General features: G+C 42.8%; 1 protein-coding gene across 1 annotated transcript; it reads left to right on the top strand.

Annotated features, from left to right (window-relative positions):
• Window positions 1-418: 418 nt before the first annotated feature.
• LOC307075435 (NACHT, LRR and PYD domains-containing protein 12-like) lies at window positions 419-17,524 on the top strand (the record flags this gene model as incomplete). The annotated part of the gene is made up of 13 exons (XM_079759138.1): window positions 419-501; window positions 1,226-1,345; window positions 2,784-2,903; window positions 4,211-4,277; window positions 4,429-4,651; window positions 7,430-9,215; window positions 10,419-10,592; window positions 11,851-12,024; window positions 14,367-14,540; window positions 14,717-14,763; window positions 15,273-15,784; window positions 16,417-16,450; window positions 17,334-17,524. The coding sequence occupies 13 exons, from the start codon at window positions 419-421 to the stop codon at window positions 17,522-17,524; spliced, it is 3,705 nt and encodes a 1,234-aa protein (XP_079615264.1).
• Window positions 17,525-22,598: the final 5,074 nt, after the last annotated feature.

The following is a 22,598-nucleotide window of genomic DNA, read 5'->3' as shown; positions in this document are numbered from 1 at the left end:
GATGTGTTGAGCTTCACCAGTTGATTTATATGGAATCTGTGGTTCAGTAAAGTGACAGAATTCAGACTTTGTTCCAGTGGGTAAATTATTCTCCACTCCAATAACGTTCTTTACTTTTAATTGTACCGCAATGCATTTTTTAAGTCTATTGCATATCTTTTTTGTCTTGTACTTTAAGCGCAGTTACAGTCTCCAAGGTGTTTAATTCTTCATCTCTAAGTTCTCATCTGCTGTACACATCTGTACTGTAGTGAGGGCAGTGTGGTTATGTTGTGGGGTTCATATTAATGGTCTATGTATCCATAATGCTTTAATGTGACGCAGTCACAAAGATCTTCTCTCTCAATAAACAGCTAAAGTTCAAAAGGCAATTGAAGTGATGGATGAGTTGTGTTTGTGTCCAGGTCTCCAGTCTACCATGGATGAGGAGAGAGAGGAGGGGGGTCCTACCTCTAAGACCGCTCTGTCTGGGGAACATGGCTGCCGGAGCAAAGCTAAGAGGTAAGGAGAGGATCTCTCTCTCTGTGACTGTTGTCCATCTCAGAGCTCAGCAGTGATAAATCATGACTCCATCATTAGTCTGAGTGAAAGCTGTGTGTGTGTTGAAGCCCAGAGCAGCAGCAGACCTCAGTGTGAACAGTCGTATCGTAATGTGACTCTGACGTCACTCTAGATCCACAGGCGTCGTATCGGCCACGTATAAAACACAACGTGAAAAGCCAGACCAGAAACTCAGGAAGAGCAATACATCTGACCTGAGCAGTAAGGCTCCCCTGATATGAACAGGGTTCTGTCTTTGTTCTCTAATGTGTTTGGTCTGCATGACTGCTGTCTGTGGTCAAGATTGACAGTAAAACAGTGACCTCCATTTGGTCATTGTCTGTTCTTAAGAGAAGGTAAAGATAACATGCTTAAATTAGACTATGACCTTCACAAAGTTTGGTACGTGATTGTTGATCAAACAGATTTATAATTCTGTGATTCTAGTTCAAAGCATTAGGATACTCAGAGCCAGTAATAACATCTCAGTAACAAGTTATAATATCTAATTAAGGTAATTAAGGACTTGAAAGCTTAAAACAAGTGAAATGCTCTCACCTAAAAACTGCCTTGTAAGAAGAATTATCTTGTCAGTGTGAAAACTGCAGTGTGATTAAAAGCTGTGTGTTTGTGTGTGTGTGTGTGTGTGTGTGTGTGTGTGTGTATGTGTGTGTGTGTGCTGAAGCCCAGAGCAGCAGCAGAGAGCAGACTCCCCTGGACCCAGCTGTGTCTCCATGAAGAGTGACTGGTCTATGGATATACCTGTCCAGTTTAAAGATGGAAATCACCAACCTTCTAAGGAAAGGTGAGGATTCAGCCAATACATCAGTGCTGTTCAACTGGCGGCCTGCGGATCATCTTGATCCGGCCCGCCGATCATTAATCAGAACATAACAACGTCCGATCACAGGACCACTTGGTGCTGGATTGATTCATGGCTGAGGCCGTTTATTCTGCTGTTTGAATCGTATGAATTGAATCGTTTTCTATGTTAGCTAAACGCATTGTGAATCAACACTCACAGTATGAAGGGTAAGTGTAACAGTAAGTGTGTTTTTATGTCAACATGTTAGTGCTTAAATACCATTCTAGCTGCTTTCACTCATAGACATACAGCCCGCTATTAGCCAGCTATTCTCCAGACGGGCCGCGTATGTAAACGACATATCCTGTCATTGGACATCCTGATAAAAGACTACCCCTGAGGTTGTATTTTAGCCGGCGGAAATGATAATTACCTTATTTGTGAATGAGCAGTAGAATGTCGGCATTTCACACCATTTGAGTGGGCTTGTTGCATGTTGAGTGGCACCCTAAACGATAATCAGCCTGTTGCCTTTCATTCGCCGAATGGTTTAAAAATATTTTAATGGTGGCACTGCTTTTCAGAGTCATTTGTGGTGGACGCTAAATGATAGGTCTTATAGTAACCCTAAAAGTACACATCATACAATAAATTACAATACATGAGTTCACAGCTGCACGCGTATATAGAAAATGTTTTTTTTATTATTATGTTACACCTTTCCTGCTGTGGGCTCCCAGACCGTAGTCGAGGAGCACAGGGGAGACGTTCCCTCAGGGCCGATGTTCTCTCGGGGGGAACCCCCTCCACTTTGACCGCCAGTGGGTCTGCTTATAGGTCGGAATATGGTCGGAATGAAGCGGCCACCCATTCTTGACAGGCTGGGTACTTTATTCTTAGTTTCACTAACTTTACAGTACACGTTTGCACAGACACAACCAGACTCGTTCATTAGTTCACTAGACTGACACACGCTACCGCTCGCTCTCCTTGCTCGTCCACTCACACACACGTACCGCCATTCCCGCGCACACACATACGCTACTCTCGTAACAATTATTATTGACAGTTAGCTGAACATTATAGGGTCCCGGCCTTCCATTCCCCGTTTTCTCAGTTAAACATAGAAATCAACTACATTAGTCCCAGTGTTTGTTGTATGTGAAATTAAGCAAAACAATATGTCTGAGCGACAACGATGTCCGCATATCGGCCATCAAGTGTGAATTATTGTGAATGACCCTCACGGTCGAACCTCCTGATGTACAAATGTGGAGAAAAGACGGAGGACAGGTGTAAAAACGACTAATAACTTCATTTTCTGCCTGTCCATATATTTCCATGTCAATAATCTGAGAAAGAAGTGAGGATTTATCTTTATATTATAAAGATACAGCTTCTAACAAACATCCATAAATCCTGGTTCTTGTTTTTCTAGAAGAGTCCAGCAGCAGAGAGCAGACTCCCCTGGACCCAGCTGTGTCTCCATGAAGAGTGACCAGTCTATGGGTATACCTTGGAAATTTAAAGATGGGAATCACCAACCTTCTAAGGAAAGGTGAGGATTCAGCCAATACATCAGGGCTGTTCAACTGGCGGCCTGCGGATCATCTTGATCCGGCCCGCCGGTCATTAATCAGAACATAACAACGTCCGATCACAGGACCACTTGGTGCTGGATTGATTCATGGCTGAGGCCGTTTATTCTGCTGTTTGAATCGTATGAATTTGAATCGTTTTCTATGTTAGCTAAACGCATTGTGAATCAACACTCGCAGTATGAAGGGTAATAAGTGTGTTTTTATGTCAACATGTTAGTGCTTAAATGCCATTATAGCTGCTTTCACTCATAGACGTACAGCCCGCCATTAGCCCGCTATTCTCCCGACGGGCCGCGTATGTAAACAACATATCCTGACATTGGACATCCTGAACAAAGACTACCCCTGAGGTTGTATTTTAGCCGGCGGAAATGATAATTACCTTATATGTGAATGAGCAGTAGAATGTCGGCATTTCACACCATTTGAGTGGGCGTGTTGCATGTTGAGTGGCACCCTAAACGATAATCGGCCTGTTGCCTTTTGTTCGCTGAATGGTTTAAAAACATTTTAATGTTGGCACTGCTTTTCAGAGTCATTTGTGATGAATGCTAAATGATAGGTCTTATAGTAACCCTAAAAGTACACATCAAACAATAAATTACAATACATGAGTTCAAAGCTGCACGTGTATATAGAAAATGCGTGTATGTGTTGAAGCCCAGAGCAGCAGCAGACCTCAGGGTGAACAGTCATATCGTAATGTGACTCTGACGTCACTCTAGCTCCACAGTCGTCGTATCGGCCACGTTTAAAACACAACGTGAACAGGCAGACCAGAAACTCAGGAAGAGCAATACATCTGACCTGAGCAGTAAGGCTCCCCTGATATGAACAGGGCTCTGTCTTTGTTCTCTACTGTGTTTGGTCTGCATGACTGCTGTCTGTGGTCAAGATTGACAGTAGAACAGTGACCTCCATTTGGTCATTGTCTGTTCTTAATATCATAGAAGGAAAAGATAACATGCTTAAATTAGACTATGACGTTGACAAAGTTTGGTACGATAGTGTTGATCAAACAGATTTATAATTCTGTGATTCTAGTTCAAAGCATCAGGTTATGCAGAGTGAAAATGTATCATTAACAAGTTATAATATCTAATTAAGATAGTTAAGGACTTGAAAGCTTGAAACAAGTGAAATGCTTTCACCTTAAAACTGCCTTGTAAGGAGAATTATCTTGTCAGTGTGAAAACTGCAGTGTGATTAAAAGCTCTGTGTGTGTGTGTGTGTGTGTGTGTGTGTGTGTGTGTGTTCCCCACAGACACCAGAAGAGGTCAAAGGTCACCAGTGCTCAGTCTCTACAGCAGCATCAAACAGAGCTGATCAAGGTGTGTAAATGTCCACCAAGACGTTTGGCTTCAGCTCTCCATGAAAATTAGAAAGCATCTCTTGTCCAGCGGGACGTGAATCCAGGACAGATGCTTCTGATGTCCTCAGTTAGTTCAGAGTAAAGTTCTCCGTGATTTATTTCTGTTCCAGAGGGCTGAGGAGAACGCACACGCTTTTCTAGACAAGGAGCTGAAGAAGCTCTGGAGGGTTCTCTTACCAGATTACCCACAATGCTCAGAGAGTCAGAGGGAGGAGGAGGAGGTGGATGGTAAGAAGGAGGAGCAGAGGAGGCGCGCCATAGAGGGAGTGGTGGACATCACAAAGCTCTGCCTGATGGAGATGAACCAGGAGGAACTGGCTGACAAACTGTGGAGTAAGAGACTCTTATTTTGAAGACAGAAAATACTCTTATTTTGAAAACAGAGCAGTAAGAAACTTTTATTTGAAACCGAATATGCTGTTATTTTGAAAAAGAGGAGGCTCATGCGGAAAAAAGAGATAGGAAAAAAGTAGAAATAGGCTTTCAGGTTTAATGGTTTGATCCAGATATGTAGGGTTATTGTGGGGGTATCAGGTTAAATGTTTTGATGCAGATATGCAGGGTTATGGTGGGGGTATCAGGTTAAGTGGTTTGATCCAGATATATAGGGTTATTATGGGGGTATCAGGTTAAAGAATGTTAAGCATTATACTCAGTGTTTGTAATAACGCAGTATAAAATAACTCTGTTAGGTAACGCCGTTATTTTTTCAGTAACGGGGTAATCTAACTAATTCTTGTTTCCGTTGTTACAATGCCGTTACCGTTACTGTACGTTAAATGCGGTGCATTACTATGAATTGATTGAATAAACTGCGTTATCCGAACGCACCCCTGACTCCAAACACAAACTTCTAGTGAGGTGGGTTAACAACGAGATAAGCGATTATGATTGGCTAAGGCAGAGTCATGTTTCATGGTAGCCAATCGGAGCCAGTGTTTTTACACACAAGCCAGCACACGCACGCCACACACACACGCAAACGCACACACCAAACAGATTCGATGAAGCAGCAGAAATGGCGAGTCCGGAGCAATCCGGTGAGAAGTTGGCATTCTCTGTTGTATTCGGCAGATGTTCCACAGCCTTTGCAACCAAGCAAATTAAAATACAGTTGGAAGTATATCAGGGCCTTGAATGGGCAGTTGAACCATTTAACACATTAAGGCCAAGTGAAAAGTGCTCAGAAAAATCCAAATTCTGACATACTTTCTTTTTTTACAGTAACGCAAATAGTTACTTTCCCTGGTAACTTGTTACTTTTATTATAGAGTAATTCAGTTACTAACTCAGTTACTTTTTGGAACAAGTAGTGAGTAACTATAACTAATTACTTTTTTAAAGTAACGTTCCCAACACTGATGATACTAGGGATGTGAATAACTCAAATTTTTTATGGTCGAATAATCGGTGGGTGGTATGAACGAATAATCGATTATTCGATGAGTGCCGACATTCAAAAAGGCAGCCATGGATCATCGGCAAGAAATCACTTAATATCTTAAACGCAAAGCCACAACTACCTGCTAAGTAGTTCCAGTCAAATTTTCTGTTCAGCCCTCAAAACGAGAGCTGGTAAATTGTGAAAAATGCATTAAACTGTAATCCGAAACGCTGTTATATGCTATAGTCCCTACAGTATCTGTGGTATAAAGGCTGAATCGCAACAGTCTACTTTCAACATAAAGAGTACGTATTTATAATTTGAAATTCGTCCCAGCCTTTATACGACAGATACTATAGGGTCTATAGCATATAACCGCGTTGTCTGAATACAGTTTAATGTAACAGTAACTGTGCGTTCACACCAAACGCGACGGGGACACAAGATCCCATACAAAGTGAACGTAGGGACGCGTATCATGCGAATTATTCGCTTCACGAGGATTAGTGGCGCGACAAATTCGCTCGAGTTGAAATATTTCAACTTTGTCGCGAAATCCGCGTGATGACAGCCAATCAGCGTTAAACAGCGCGGCCACTGAGTGGCATATGTAACCTAACAGCCAATCAGCGTTCAACCGGCCAACTCAGTGCAGTGCAGTCCGGGGTGAACCGCAGCATGGAGGAGAAAGTGATTGTTGCCGTTTGCGACTCCCGGAGCTCTATATATAATAGTATATAATATGATATAATTGTATATATAATATCACGGCCAAAAGCTCTGTGCGCCTCCGGATGGCCGTAGCGCGGGGAGCTCTCGTAGGGATTGGGCTTCTCGGGGTTTGTTTACCTGCGTTGCTATGGTTTCTGGTCTTGTGTGTTCCAACGGTTTATTAGGTAGGCCTATCTAATAAATCTGTCTAATCAATACTTCATTCACTGCCTCTTCCGTGGTCATTATAATATTATGAATAGACTGCCTCGGGTCCTCCGACGTCTCTCCCTCTTCCACAAAAGGTAAAGACATGCAATGGTGGTTATCTCGGCCGTGGTTGAGAATGAATTGGCATGAAGCACCGTTGGCGGCCAAAAGTTGTGGCGCGACAAATTCTCTTGACTTGCACAGCGACAGATTATGATTTGTGGCGCGACAAAACTTTGGCGACAACGCGAACGGGCGACAAATTTGGTGTGTCGCGTTTGGTGTGAACGCACAGTAAGCTGACAACATCGCTACTTAACACCGCAGCTACAAATTAACCGCACGGAGATAACCATGGCAACCGGTCAAACACATTTTCTGATGGCGATAATTCTGCGCGCACATCCGCCGTGTTGATAAGCAAATAATCCCCCTATAAATGAATGGTCTTCATTTATTTTATATGACAAGTGACCGTGGTATAAGCGGGATAATGCGCTTGGACACCTGTCCAACATTATTTCTGTCCTTTAATTCTTGTTTATTTGAATTGGGAAAAAATGTTAACGGTCCAAATGTTAAAAATCGACTTTGACCCTCGGGAACGAATAATCAAATATTCTGACCCATCCCTACATTATACTGCAGATCAACAGCAGAATAACTCAGTTGAAGAGATGCAACACTATCTTGTTATATCAGCATAACAAGTCACTGATTCACTATCATTATTACTATCAATATTGACCTGGTTCAACCGATGTCACCTTCCACTAACTGATGTCTTCTGTTGTTTTCTCTTTTAGGATCTGATGCTGTCGATTGCCAACAAAAAATCAAGTCTCATTTGAGGCAGAAGTTCAGTTGTGTGTTTGAGGGAATCGCTAAAGCAGGACAGCGAACCGATCTGAATGACTTCTACACAGAGCTCTTCATCACAGAGAGAGGCAGTGGAGAGGTCAACAAGGACCATGAGGTCAGACTGATTGAAACATCTTCCAGGAAACCAGCCAAGGAGGAAACACCAATCAGATGTGAGGACATCTTTAAACCCTTACATGGAAAAGATCAACCAATCAGGACAATAATGACAACTGGAGTGGCCGGCATTGGTAAAACCGTCTTAACACACAAGTTCACTCTGGGCTGGGCTGAAGGCAAAACCAACCAGGACATACACTTCACATTTCTCCTAACTTTCAGAGAGCTGAATTTATTGAAAGGGAAAGAGTTTAGCTTGGTGGAACTGCTTCATCACTTCTTTATTGAGACCAAAGAAGCAGGAATCTGCAGATTCCACCGGTTCCAAGTTGTCTTTATCTTGGATGGTCTGGATGAGTGTCGACTTCCTCTGGACTTCCAGAACAACCCGATCTGGACTGATGTCACAAAGTCCACCTCGGTGGACGTACTGCTGACAAACCTCATCAGGGGCGTCCTGCTTCCCTCCGCTCGCATCTGGATAACAACACGCCCTGCGGCAGCCAATCAGATCCCTGCTGAGTGTGTTGACCAGGTGACAGAGGTGAGAGGGTTCACCGACCCACAGAAGGAGGACTACTTCAGGAAGAGATTCAGAAAGGAGACGCTGGCCAGCACAATCATCTCCCACGTCAAGAAATCACGAAGCCTCCACATCATGTGTCACATCCCAGTCTTCTGTTGGATCACTGCTACAGTTCTGGAGGACTGCTTCAAAACATCCCAGAAAGGAGAAGAGATGCCCAAAACCGTGACTCAGATGTACAGCCACTTCCTGAGGGTTCAGTCCATACAGGGGGACAGGAAGTACCATGGGAGAGCTGAAACAGATCCAAACTGGAGTTCAAAGAGCAGGGAGATCATTGTTTCTCTGGGAAAACTGGCTTTTAACCAGCTGGAGAACGGCAACCTGATCTTCTACGAGGCAGACCTGGCAGAGTGTGGCATCGATATCAGAGCAGCCTCAGTGTACTCAGGAGTGTTCACCCAGATCTTTAAAGAGGAGTGTGGGCTGTACCAGGACAAGGTGTTCTGCTTTGTCCATCTGAGCATCCAGGAGTTTCTGGCTGCCCTTTATCTGTCTTGGTCCTTCATCCACAATGGTGTCAATCTGCTCTCAGAAGAACAGCCAGCCTCCGTTGAAGATAAACTCCTACTCTTCTACCAGAGTGCTGTGGACAAGGCCTTACAGAGTGAGAACGGACACCTGGACTTGTTCCTCCGCTTCCTCTTGGGCCTCTCTCTGGAGACCAATCAGATTGTCCTACGAGGTCTGCTGGGAAAGACAACAAGTAGCTCTCAGACCAAGAAGGGAACAGTGTCTTACATCAAGAAGAAGATAGGTGAAGATCTCTCTCCAGAGAGAAGCATTAATCTGTTCCACTGTCTTAATGAGCTGAACGACTGTTCTCTAGTGGAGGAGATCCAACAGTCCCTGACATCAGGAAGTCTCTTCAAAACACATGTCTCTCCTGCTCAGTGGTCAGCTCTGGTCTTCATCTTACTGTCATCAGAAGAGGAGCTGGAAGTCTTTGACCTGAATAAATACTCAGCTTCAGAGAAGGGTCTTCTGAGGCTAATGCCAGTGATCAAAGCCTCCAAAAGATCTCTGTAGGTTCACTCATAATAATGTATGACAATACACAACACAATATACCTGATAGTAGAATATATAAGTTACAACTAACAAAACATATCTTTAGGTTCACTAATAACATGCATTACAATAAACCCCCTAACCTACTTTTCTAATAAAGATAAAGACAATAACTTAATTAAAAGTTACACAGATTATTCAATTAACGTTTAAGGTTCTAATGCAGTTCAATTAATAAAACATATCTTATTCAATTTTTTAACACCTTGAAGCAACCAATAACGTATTAACGTCCAATAACGTAATAACTGCCATTAACGTAATAATTTAAATGTAATAAAGCCAATAACATAGTAACTTGCCAATAATGTAATAAAGTTGTTGAGCCAATAATTTAATAACTTTTTTACCAATAATGTAATAACTTATTACGTTATTGGCTGGTTATTACGTTGTTGGCCTTGTATAATTTTTTTTTTGAAAATGTAATAACTGAGCCAATGATGTAATATATGAGTTATCACTTTATTGTATTTTCATTTTGTATCACATGTTTAAATATCTGACCTTACAGTGACCCCTCCACTCTCATACCCCCTCCAAAGGATGCTTTAAAGGAGCAAAGAGTGAATTTGGATTTATATGTAACTCTAAGGTTCCCCTATAGTAGAACTTTGAAAAGCTCACGACTCCGTTGAAGCGTCTGCGTGGTGACGGAGTTGGATCCACAGAGTACTATAACAGAACCCTAAGGGTTCCATATAAATCCAAAGGAGGGGAGGGGGGTAGGAGGGTGGAGGGGTAACTGTAAGGTCAGATATTTAAACATGTGATGCAAGATGCAATAATAAGGCTAAGGGTGACAGTTTCTCTCCAGAAATTGAAAATAAAATAAAGTGATGCCTCATTTATTATGTTATTGGCTCAGTTGTTACAATTTCTAAGTATTTTTTTAATACAAGCAGCTAATAACGTAATAAGTTATTATTCTTTGCAAAAAGTTATCACGTTATTGGCTCATCAGCTTTATTACATTGTTGGCAAGTTATTACGTTATTGGCTTTATTACATTTAAATGACCTTACTGGCAGTTATTACGTTATTGGGCGCTATAACGTTATAGGTTGATACCCAAGTCCTTCATTACGTTTAAGGTAAAAGATGTAGGTCATTTTAATCACAGTTCCTAACATGTTGTGTTTATTGTTTGTGTAAAGGCTGAATGGCTGTCATCTGTCAGAGAGATGCTGTGAAGCTCTGGCCTCAGTTCTCAGCTCCAACTCCTCTAGTCTGAGAGAGCTGGACCTGAGTACCAATGACCTACAGGATTCAGGAGTGAAGCTGCTCTCTGCTGGACTGGGGAGTCCACACTGCACACTGGAAACTCTCAGGTCAGTTTTACTCAAGGTACAATTCTAAATAAATGCTGAACATCAAAGTTATATAACTCAGCTTATATCTCAGTACCTGTGATGACCATGTTCATGACTTTGGTATCATATAAAGGCTACACATTGTTGTTTAGGTGGATATTCTAATACATCCATATGCCTAGTTTGACACCTAAGACCTCCTGAAAGCCTTAACAGCAATCTTTTAAATAAAAGATTTGAACCTTGCAATTGTCACACAAAATGTATTTTAAAATATTACTATGTCCAGTATTCATTGTTCAAATTAAAAAATTTAAAAAAACACAACTAATATGAGCAGGTTACAGAAAAATATTGTTACATTGTGTATCCAGGGTGAAGAGACAACTCATAAAATCTCTATTTATTGTGAAATAATAAATAAGGAGAGCAAATAATTAGTAATAGTTTATTATTAGTTAAATAAGTTGTATTATGTATATGTGCAAATGTACAAATATATAGCTATACATATAAATAATTGATTGTTGAAATTTAGGATACATTAATAATTATATGTTCTAACTATTAATAATAGTTAACTCACTATTTTAAAACATATTTACCTTACTCAGTGAGTTCTGTTACCTGGACACTATTTGGGTTGAACCAATAGGATTGGTTGATAAAGAGACTTCAGGGTCATTTGGGGAAGGGTGAGAGGTCACGGGTGAGCGGGAAAAAGGAGAGAGAGGGAAGAGACAAAGGAGGAGAGTACTTTATTCTCTGTAGAGATCGCCCAGCTAAATGATATTTAAACATTTACTTATTGGTTGTTTGACGGTTAAATTAGTATGGGAGAGAGTGTATGTGGGGATGGTTTTATTTGAGTCTCTGTTCATGTCGGGGATCTTTTACACGTTGAGTGTGAAGCTAGCTTGGTTTGCTAACCCCTGGAGCATCCTTTGAACGGGATATAAATCATCAGAGGATATTCTTTCTCCTCAAAACACAATATACATAATATTGGAATATAAATTCTAATAATATACAAAACATCTCTGTAGATCTACTACTATCATGTATTACAATACATAATGAATACAATAAAACGCAATATTAATATTCAAAACGATTTCCAAACACTATAAAACAACTATTCAATACGATAAATGAATGAATAAAATGTTAAATTAATAAAATATTTCTAATAATTGATTTAAACAAAAGTCCTTCATTACGTTAAAATTAATATTTTAATCACAGTTGCTTACATGTATTTATTGTTTGTGTGAAGGCTGAATGGCTGTCATCTGTCAGAGAGATGCTGTGAAGCTCTGGCCTCAGTTCTCAGCTCCAACTCCTCTAGTCTGAGAGAGCTGGACCTGAGTACCAATGATCTGCAGGATTCAGGAGTGAAGCTGCTCTCTGCTGGACTGGGGAGTCCACACTGCACACTGGAAACTCTCAGGTCAGTTTTACTCAATATCTCAAACAGTTACACCACAAGTTCTATATCAGAGGACATTGAACAGATTTACCTCCAGAAAGTTAACAGGTGTATTAGTTGGAACCATTAGCGGTGTCGCGTTGTGCTGCTTACTACGGTGAGGGCTTTGTATAATTTAATTAATAATTAAGGGCGACACTGACACATTTGCCGCCCTAGGCAATCGCCTAGTTCCTTTTTTTTCTTCCTCCATGGGCACCTGACGGCGTCTGGGCCCCGGTGCAGTGCACCGGTTGCACCGTCGATATTTATGCCACTGGTCCTATCCCTAAATATGAAGATAAAGTGAAAAACTTGTGCGGTGGTCAGCCTGGTTCTCCAGCGGAGTCTTTCAGGTAAAAGTGTCCGTAGAAAGGGTCTCATTGTATGCAAAGGCCACGCGTAAAGCCGCTCCTCCTTTCCTGTCGGCATATTTGGCAGTGTATGCCGTCTTATGCACGCCTTTTTCGCTGCACGGTCCGCGCGTTTACACTGCCCGAGGTAAATTGCCTGCTTGAGCTAGCACCCCAATTTACCCTCCTGGATCCTACACACATTGGCGGTATATTGGGTTTCATTCTGATGTTAATGCGAAGGCTTCGCGGTTCCGGGGGGGGGGGTGGGGGGGGTTTGGGTAGATGTGTTGCTGCACTGTCTCCACAGAGACAACGCAGCGATATCATCATGAACAGTTCTAACTGGAGAGAAAAAATAATAATAAAATTGCTATTGGTGATAGTTTAGAGCAGGGTGAAGTTCAGGGGGTCTTGGGAGGGTCTTACCCCTACCTCAGACCCCCTGAAAGCCTCAACAGAAAAATTTTGGAGGGTCTCTGGAAAGATATAAAAGAAAATTATTTGAAACTTGCAATGAACCGAGTTTTAAACCTTACTATATCCAGTACTCGTTATCTAAATTGCTAATTCTTTATTCACAAATATGAATAGGATACAGAATAACATTGTTATATTGTGTACCCAGTGAGAGACAAACTCATTAAAGCTCTATTCATTATGAACTAATAAATAAGGAAAGCCAAGGATTAATACTTGTTAATTGATAGTTAAGTCCAGCTATATTGTAACAGCTGTAAGCAGTGGTGTAGTGGTGCTGGGAGAAGTGGGGCTACTCTAAATGTCTTAAAGCGCCCTGTGTTATAAACAGGGACATTAAGACTACTCTTGCATGTTTAGTGCACCCATAAATGGGCCAGTAATGTTGGCACATTGTCACTTAACTTCTGCTGCTTGGCCAGGATTGACTTTGCATCAGTCCTGGCCCACAGACTATAGGGTGAGACCACTACATTATTATGCATTCTGAGAGAACTATTCCTGATTCCTTAGTCTATCTACACATGGAAATTGGACAACTACTCTCAACGTTTAAGTAGTCTATCGGCCTGTCGTTTATTTAGTAAACTGTCTCTTATAACAGATGATGTAGGCCACAGTGCTACCATTAGAAAATTAACATTATTTGTCAAAGGGGGTTTTGAAATATTACTGCAAGGTATTGTATGTTACTTATCTTAAATGTATTTTAAGTTTCACATGAATACATTTTGAATTCTTAAGTTGTTGTGAGCACTGCTTCATATAGTAGGTCTGAACATCACTGACCGCTTTAATGAGTCACTTAAACCGTTAGAACGGAGCATGAATCACAGGAAGGCCTGGGCCCGTCCACTGATCTTTCATTTGTTTTCTGACATCAAAATGTGGTCACCTTTTTGTGCCATCACCAGTTTGCACCCCTGATAATAATACTTTTGATCATGTTAGTGGTTTCCTTGATTGATCTTTAATCTAGATGGTAGTACAATCTAACCGAGTTCTAGGTAAAGGTGATACTTTAATCAAGTAAAATCTAAAGAAGCCAAAAGTCCTGTCGTTGAGTGGACCTCGCTCCACAGCGGAATAGAGACTAGGGCTTGGGGCGCTACAATACTGATATATTATGTGGCCGCTGAATACCCGCTTGTTTCCGGGAAGGCCTTCTTCCACGGGTGGCGCTGTGGCAAATGGTCCCAATCCAAAGGTGGTGTGGTTTAGAAAACCTAACGTATTATGTGTGAGAAGCTTTCTCTTGGCCATCTTCAACCGCTGGCCGGAAGGAGCTCCATACATCCACACACACCTCGCCGCCGGTGTCCCTTCACTGGACCAGGAAGTGCTTCATAAAAGGACCGTCACCAAGGCAACACCACTTGTGTTTGGAGTAGGACGTTCACAAACTGGTTGGCAGACTGGAAAAACACAGGATTTTACACACGTGTGTGTGTGTGTGTGTGTGTGTGTGTGTGTGTGTGTGTGTGTGTGTAGCTTGTCTGGCTGCCTGGTCACACAGGAAGGCTGTGCTTCTCTGGCCTCAGCTCTGAGCTCCAACCCCTCCCATCTGAGAGAGCTGGACCTGAGCTACAATCACCCAGGAGACTCTGGAGCTGCGCTGCTCTCTGCTGGACTGGAGGATCCACGCTGGAGACTGGACACTCTCAGGTATGGAGAGGACAGCTCACCACTCAGGGACAAAGTCTCCTACAAGGATTCATGCCGCTGCTAGATGAAGTGGTTTGAAGAGGCAGCTGTAACTCACGTTGTGTACAACGTTATGAGACGGCCGATGATGAAGGTGAATGTTTCAACATGCTGCTCTCACTTTGTTTCCCCCCCAGTGTGGAGCACGGTGGAGTGTGGAGGCTGAAACCAGCTCTAAAGAAGTGTAAGTGTCTGTTTGATTCATCACATCACACACTCACTACTGAGATGGAAAGTCCATCCACACAGCAGGAAGTGAGATCAGATCCTACTGGGAATGAGGATGATGGCTGACATCATGTATCTTCCATATATTAATACTGTCCAATCATCATGAAGATAACATCTGGGCTCGGGGGAGGGGGGGGGAGATGGGGGGCTGAGGGTCCTGGTCCTGGTCCTGGTCCTGGTCCTGGTCCTGGTCCTGGTCCTGGTCCTGGTCCTGGTCCGGGCCTCCCACCACCCCCTCCTGGGGGCGGTGAGGGGGAGGGGCTGAGGAGGAGGGGGCGGACCTCCTCCCTGGGGTAGTGGAGGTGTCTGTCTGTCGGTTGTAGGTGTAGGTGGAGTCTGAAGCAATAGCGTAACTTCACATGACCCCCCCCCCTCACATGTCATGTTCAGGAGAACAGTACCAGTGATGATGATGAGGATGAAGAAGGGTTCAGCAGCTCATCATGTCTGGTTCTCCCTCAGATGCCTGTGAACTCACCCTGGACCCCAACACGGCCGGCAGACGACTCTCTCTGTCTGAGGACAACAGGAAGGTGACGCGGGCCGGAGAGGACCAGTCGTATCCGGATCACCCAGAGAGATTTGACTCCCGGTCCCAGGTGTTGGGTAGAGAGGCTCTGACTGGCCGCTGTTACTGGGAGGTAGAGAGGGAAGGAGATGTTGATATAGGAGTGACATACAGAGGAATCACAAGGAGAGGACGGGGTGGTGACAGCCTGCTTGGATGGAACAACAAGTCCTGGAGTCTTTATTGTGAGTATGGTCGTTACTCTGCCCGGTACAACCGTAGAGAGACAGCCATACTTCTCCCCCCCGCTGGCTCCACCAGAGTAGCAGTGTATCTGGACCGGCCTGCTGGCTCTCTGTCCTTCTACAGAGTGTCCCCAGGTGGAGGAGGGTCCTCAGGCACACTGACACACCTCCACACCTTCTGGTCCTCCTTCACCCAGGAGGACCTCCTCCCTGGGGTCGTGGTATGGGGGGGGTGGGGGTCCTCAGCGTCTCTGTGTCGGTTGTAGACACAGAGACACACACACACACACACACACACACACACACACACACACACACACACACACACACACACACACGAAGAGTGTGTGAGTGGGCTGAGGGGGAGGTGAGGATGCAAATACATTACACACACATGCGCCCACACACACACAGGAGGGGGGGTTCCATTTTTTCAAAACTCGAAGCACAAATCTCCTCACTGAGCACACTTGGTTCACCTGGAAAACACTGGCCTGCAGAACGCCACGCCCAATTACCAACTGGTCTCGCTCACTTCTCTCCTGTTCAAACTCAACTGGCAAAACCCTTGAGTCATGTGTGAGAGCATAAAAGAGGCCTCAGGTGAGCTCTGCTGTGTTGGAGATGAGCTGCTCTGGCCTGATCAGGATGGAGGTGGGATACAGACTGATTTACATGTGTGGGATGGCTCAGCGGGTTGGGTGGCTTTATGTTTTCTCAGATAGTCCAAATGGCTCTGCCGTTTGTCCTTTCCGTTATTATGCTCTATGTGGTCATCGAGTTATCTCCCTGTGTGTTTCACCGGATGACCGACCCCCCCGGGGACTGCCCCGATCTTGTTGCCCCCCCTCAGGGTAGCTGTGTTAGAGAGCCCACCCCGTCCCAAGGTCTGGTGCCCCAAACTCCCCAACGTTTCTAAGGCTAAGCCTTCCTCTGGGCCCTTTAATGTTGTTAGACTAACAGAACCACTTTTCTGCTGGGGACAGAGAGAGCTGTCAGAGAAAGGTGGAGCTTCACCGCCCAGCAGAGGGAGGTGTCTGGACAGTCCATTTCCTTTATTTTACAATTTTAAATCTGTTTTGGTTTAATCATGAGTAACCTAATGAGTTTTTTATTTTTTAATTAGACCAAAGGGGGGGAGGGGGGGGGTCTTACTCTGATGAAGTACTTGGGGGCTGCTACTTACTACAGGTAACACTTTGCTGATGTCACGCATTATAGTGAAACAGCATGCAATTAGTAGTTTAACATATTCACCAAAAATCATAAAACATGTTTTCTCATTCTGATTGCTGTAGTAGTTAGCTCACATTTTTCTTTCAATCACATAGTATGATGTCAGATTGTTGCATTTTGGATGGATAATCTTTTTGTGAACGTAGTCTAATGCAAGGCTCCATGTTTCATGCAAAGTTGTACAGTATTGTGGATTTCGTTTTATGTAAATATATTTGACATAGCCCTTTCTATAGTATTAATACTGTATGTAAAATAACATTTTGTTTGAATTACCGTTGCATTTTTTATTCATGTGAATGGAGTCTGATGTAAGGCCCCATGTTTAATTTTTAGTTTTAAATTTAGGTTAAATTCATTGATTTAGTATTATGTTAAATTTCACATTGTCTGTAGGGATATAGTCTGGATACTACTATGTAAGATCGTATGTAAGATTACACAATACAGTGTAGTTTGAACAAGGGTAATACATTATTTAAAATAAAGACGAAATATAACACATCTTGTTCCATGTGCCCTTTTTTGAATCAGAGCCCCTGCCCCTCAAATGTTCTCTGCACAGCCCTGCCCCCCTTCATGGCGGTCAACAGGTGGCTTCCTTCCTCCTTCACAGGTCTTTCATGTTATCCCGCCTCCACCTCCATGACGTCATGGAGGACTCCGAGCCCATCTGCTCCCCCTGCTGGTCGATGGTCATAGTGCAGCTCAATCAGGATCCCTGACAATATATTGCTTGAATTTTCCGATGGTAACCTTTCTTTCTGTTTTCTTTTTTAACAATCTGTCTGTCTGTTGTTTTATTGTGTTTGGAGGTTCGTCATCAAGGAATAATCTTTATTTTCGATTTTTACGAGCTGTAGTGGAGGACACCTGACCCTAGGGGGGAGTAAGGAAGCATACAAGTTATTCTTTGAACTTTCATAATGGCGTCATTAAAATTACATTTAGATTAACATCAGACAAGCTCTTAGAAATCATACGTTTCATGATATGATTCAAAGGTATACAGATGCAGTATTGCAAGGTGGTTCAACGACTGTGAAACGAGCCAGTCAACTATTAAGATGCAACTTGGTCTACTGGGAAAAACTACAGAAATATAAATACACACCGTGCATTAGACCCCGTCCACATAGAAACGATTTCTTTGTGAAAACGCAGAATTCTTGTGCGTTTGGGCCGACCGTCCAGGCGGGACTACTAAGAAAACGTCTGTTTAGAGATGTTATAGTGCTAGGGAACCACTTTTGTAACTATTAACTCACTTTAGTTTACTAGTTATTTGTGCCCAACAGTTTACGTGTCTCCAAGATGAATCGAAAAATATCTCTCTCACACACACACACACACACACACACACACACACACACACACACACACACACACACACAATCCTACATCTGTGTGAACTCCTGGGTGTCAGTTTGGTTTGAAATGTGCTGGGGACAGAGACGCATTCGGAAGTGCATTTTCATAAGTACTTTTTTCTCTCTTTAGTGCCGGTAATGAAAGGTTCTGAACGACGGCATACCCATGTAGCTAATTACTAAGGAATAAAATGTAGACAAAATCTGTCTGGCACGTTTTATGAAGAAAACGTTTCCAAAAAGCATCGGACATATGACCCACTATGTTCTGCTCCATGTATCCACTGGTGTCAACGTGACATGATATGGCTAAGCTACCAACATAAACCAGAGGAGCTAGGACAGGAGTTTGTGTGTGTTTGTGTGTGTGTGTGTGTGTGTGTGTGTGTGTGTGTCTGTCTTGGCCCTCATCTGAATACGGGTGGGTGTAAAATGAGGGTGGAAAAAACACAAGAAGAATCCAACCCAACAATATTCTCTTGAAGACTCATTTAAGAGAAATGAATAAAGAAAATCCCCCTGCTATTATAGAATCACAAGCCAGTACAGCATGCTAACCCTTACTGAGTACTCTGAATACTCTGAGTACTCTGCACTCTGAGAACTCTGCACTCTGAGTATCTTGTACTCTGAGGAAACTGCTCAGTACTCTGCTCTTCTGAAAAGAGAAATCATCCATCTATTGTATAGATTCTACTGATTCATAAATACACACTGAGGAAAAACAATTTCAGTTAATCAAAGTGTCTTTAAAGGATGGAGGGGGATTGTACATGGAGGTGTTCAGCAGAAACAGGGCAGAGGAGGCCTTTTCTACTTGATGTGCTTCTATTCAAGACATTATCGGTCTCTTTATTGATAACATGGTATCTGTGTTCCTGTTGGTTCTGCTGTAGAGAAGCAGCTGACTCAGTGACTGACTGTCTCTACAGGCTGGTTGAACCATCAAGTGTCTCTTGGTTTTTCTCTGAGCTTCTACGCATCACAGCTCCCTGTCCAAAGTTCATATTTGAATAAAGTTATTATTCTTGGATCAGCCGCCTTAGCATGAGGAGTATGAACTGGTCCAACTGGTTGGTTCATCATTTCCTTGAAATGAGTCGGACGATTTGGTGTGGCTCACTTCATCACAGCAGGAAGACGACTAAGGTACTGTAGTCCCCTTTGATCCGTGATAGATGAAAAATATAAATAACTTTATATCTCATCAATAGGGTGATAGTTAGTTTCCTGTAAAACCACATGGTTAAAAACGTTACTCAATGTATTGATGCATTGCTATTTGTCAAAATTGCTATTGAATTATTTTGAAGATTCCTGCTCTGTAGGATGCTACCTGTTAGACTGTGGGCATTGGGGATCGAACCCAGAACCCTCCAGCCTGGAGTCAAGCGTCAGGTTGAGGTTATACTGACTGTTTCCTCTGATTTCGGATTTGTTCTTAATCACAAGTGTCTTGTGGTGACTTTAAAGGTAGTTAGGACAGAATGGACAGTTGCTATATTGGTAGTACGGTATTATGATTACAATATTTAGACAGTAAGACGGCCATCTTGGTTAGTGAAGGTGTTCAGACGTCATCTTGTACTGGGTCTTGTTCTCTGTGGGCCTGCATCATTCGGCAGTAGTGTAGGTCTACTCTATATCTGAGAGCATCACTCGTGTGAGAGGGACATGACCTCGAGGGGAATTAACACTGCCGCCACCGCCTCAACACATAGGTCACTGGTGACTGGTTCGTGTTCTTCAGCTCAGCCAATCCCACTGACATCCTCTCACCAGCAGGTGGTGCTGTGGTGCACCGTTTCGAGCGTTTCAAAATGGAGCCAGTGTCAAATCATTTGGTTTACTACTACCAAGACGTTTAAATGGTTCACTTACACTTAAGCTAAACGTTCTACTTTACTACAGCTGGAGTTGATTGAATCACAGACTGCAGCAGAGTATACCTTTTGCAATATTTTAAAGGGTAGGATGTTAAACGTGGTAAAGACGAAGATTGGTGTGTGTGTGTGTGTGTGTGTGCGTGTGTGTGTGTGTGTGCGTGTGTGTGTGTGTGTGTGTCTTGGCCCTTATCTGAATACCTGCCAGCAAAGGGTGTAACATGAGGAAGGAAAAAAGACAATAAGAATCCAACCCAACGAGATTCTCTTGAAGACTCATTTAAGAGCAATTGATAAAGAAAATCCCCCTGCTTTTATAGCATCAAACGCCAGTACAACATGCTAACCCTTACTGAGTACTCTGTACTCTGAATACTCTTCACTCTGAGTACTCTGTACTGTGAGTTCTCTGCACTCTGAGTACTCTGCACTCTGAGTATCTTGTACTCTGAGTATCTTGTAATCTTGTAATATGATATTTTAGTATAGTTACGCCATTAAAAGTGTTTATGTGAACAGAGAGAAATGTGCATTTTACTTTCATAATCTTCGCTCTGTGAATGTGAAGGAAGTTTGCAAAGAATATTTCAGTTCTCGACAGAAATATATTAACATGGTTGCTATGATGGTTGCTATGATAGTTGCTATGATGGTTGCTATTATGTTATTTTATGTAACCGTGTAATGATATTTTATTTAACAACTTGAATGGGAGCCAGGAGGTGTCTTGCTTCGCCCTGAAGGAAAAAAATAAAATACTTTCACAGTCGGAAGTCGGGAAAGCCCATGAAGTGTTCGGAGCGTTCCACAGCATTGAGAAGAGCTGTGTAATATATATATATATGGAAGGTCAAATGCTCAGATACAGATCTTTTTATAATGATAATTGAATAAAGCTATGGTCTACTTATAATATAATTAAATAGTTGTATATTTATATATATATAATCCATATTTTAATATTTAATTGATTAAATACAAAAACGGCTTTAAGCATGTGACATGCCTACGTTTTTTTGGGCTTTTCTTTTCAATGGCCCTGCTTCAACGTCACGTGACTCTCATGGTTGCTATGGAGCGGTGAAGCAACGCCCCTTCCGGTAGAGCCCATGGGACCTATGAGATCGTAAAATATGAATGGATTTCAATGGAGAGAAATTAATTATTTTCTGGTCCCAGTCTTTATATGCCCCAGATTACACAATGACAAAGATTATACGTCTCGTATGTGACGTCACGCTCCCAGCGACTGACGTGGAAAAGACCGACAATCTCCCCATCGGCATAACTAAAACTCTCCACATGCCCCGACTTATAATGGTTTTCACCTCTTTCGATGCTTTTATCCTCCCCTTGGATAAAAGCGGTGAAGTGCAGCAGAGAGATCGCCATGTCTGTACCGGAGTTCCAAGTGCGGGTGGTGACGTATATCACTCGCGTCGAGAGCAGCGAAGAGCTGTAGTTCACAAAGCGGCCTCAAACAAAACCTAACGTCATCAAACTTCTTCATGGAAATGTTTAGTTTCCTTTGCATGAAAAATGATCATTTTACCAATTACCACTTGTTGTTGAGTGGCAATGGCGTTGCGATCCACGCAGACTGCCAAGGTTTAGTTCAGTGCTGAGTTAAAGCGCGACTGTATTGCGGCGCCGGTGTGATCGATCTATTAGGAAACTAAAGATGACTCGTTCGCGAACGAATCAGTTCGAATGAACGAATCGTTAAGACGAACGAACTGAACTGGTTCCTCTCTCTCGTTCGTCTCGTTCGCCTCGTTCGTCTCGTTCGCCTCGTTCGTTCTCAGACTCGACTCCTCCCAGACCCACTAGTCGCTGACTCACTGACAGTTCGTTCACTCACTGTGTGAGTGGTGAGGAGGGACCGACAGAGAGACGTCACGACTCACGAGAGCCAGCCAATCGTATGCTGTTCTAGGACTGAGTCTAGGACGCTCTCGTTGAATTTTAGCCAATGAGAGGCAGAAATCAACCGGTTTCTTGGGAAAAAAAACAAATAGGTTTAGTGAGCGAGTGTACGATAATACGATTAAATATCAGTGAAATGGTAAATGCATGTTGTCTTTGTATTTTCTGTGTCATGCCAGATTAATAAAATACTTGAATGTCTCGTCAATTTGTCTCATTCTTTCATGGTTCGTTCTGCCGCACGCGACCCGGCTGGGACCCCCACCATGGGGGATCTTGATGGGGTTCTTGAGTGGGGGTGGCCAATGCCATCTTCACAAGAGTGTTGTTACTGTTAACCCAATAATAGTCAAATAGGCCCAGAATAAACACAACTGTACATAAATTACTTTTAAACTCCATCATTGCTAAATCAAGTCTATCTTGCTGATATGTTAAACATCCGATATTCAACTACACCCCCCCACCCCCCGTTTGGTTTGTCTAAGCCGAACTTCACCTTGAATTGGGGGAAGGGGGCATTTTGATCCATAACCTATTAATTTAAGGACATATTATTATGCATACATTAAAGCTGCTGAATAACTCAAAGGCCATTAAATACAGATGCTAACATATTT

This window comes from Pollachius pollachius, assembly GCF_949987615.1.
Source record: "Pollachius pollachius genome assembly, contig: SUPER_4_unloc_1, whole genome shotgun sequence".
In the NCBI taxonomy this organism is placed as follows: Eukaryota; Metazoa; Chordata; class Actinopteri; order Gadiformes; family Gadidae; genus Pollachius; species Pollachius pollachius.
This window is presented reverse-complemented; position numbering and strand designations above follow the sequence as displayed.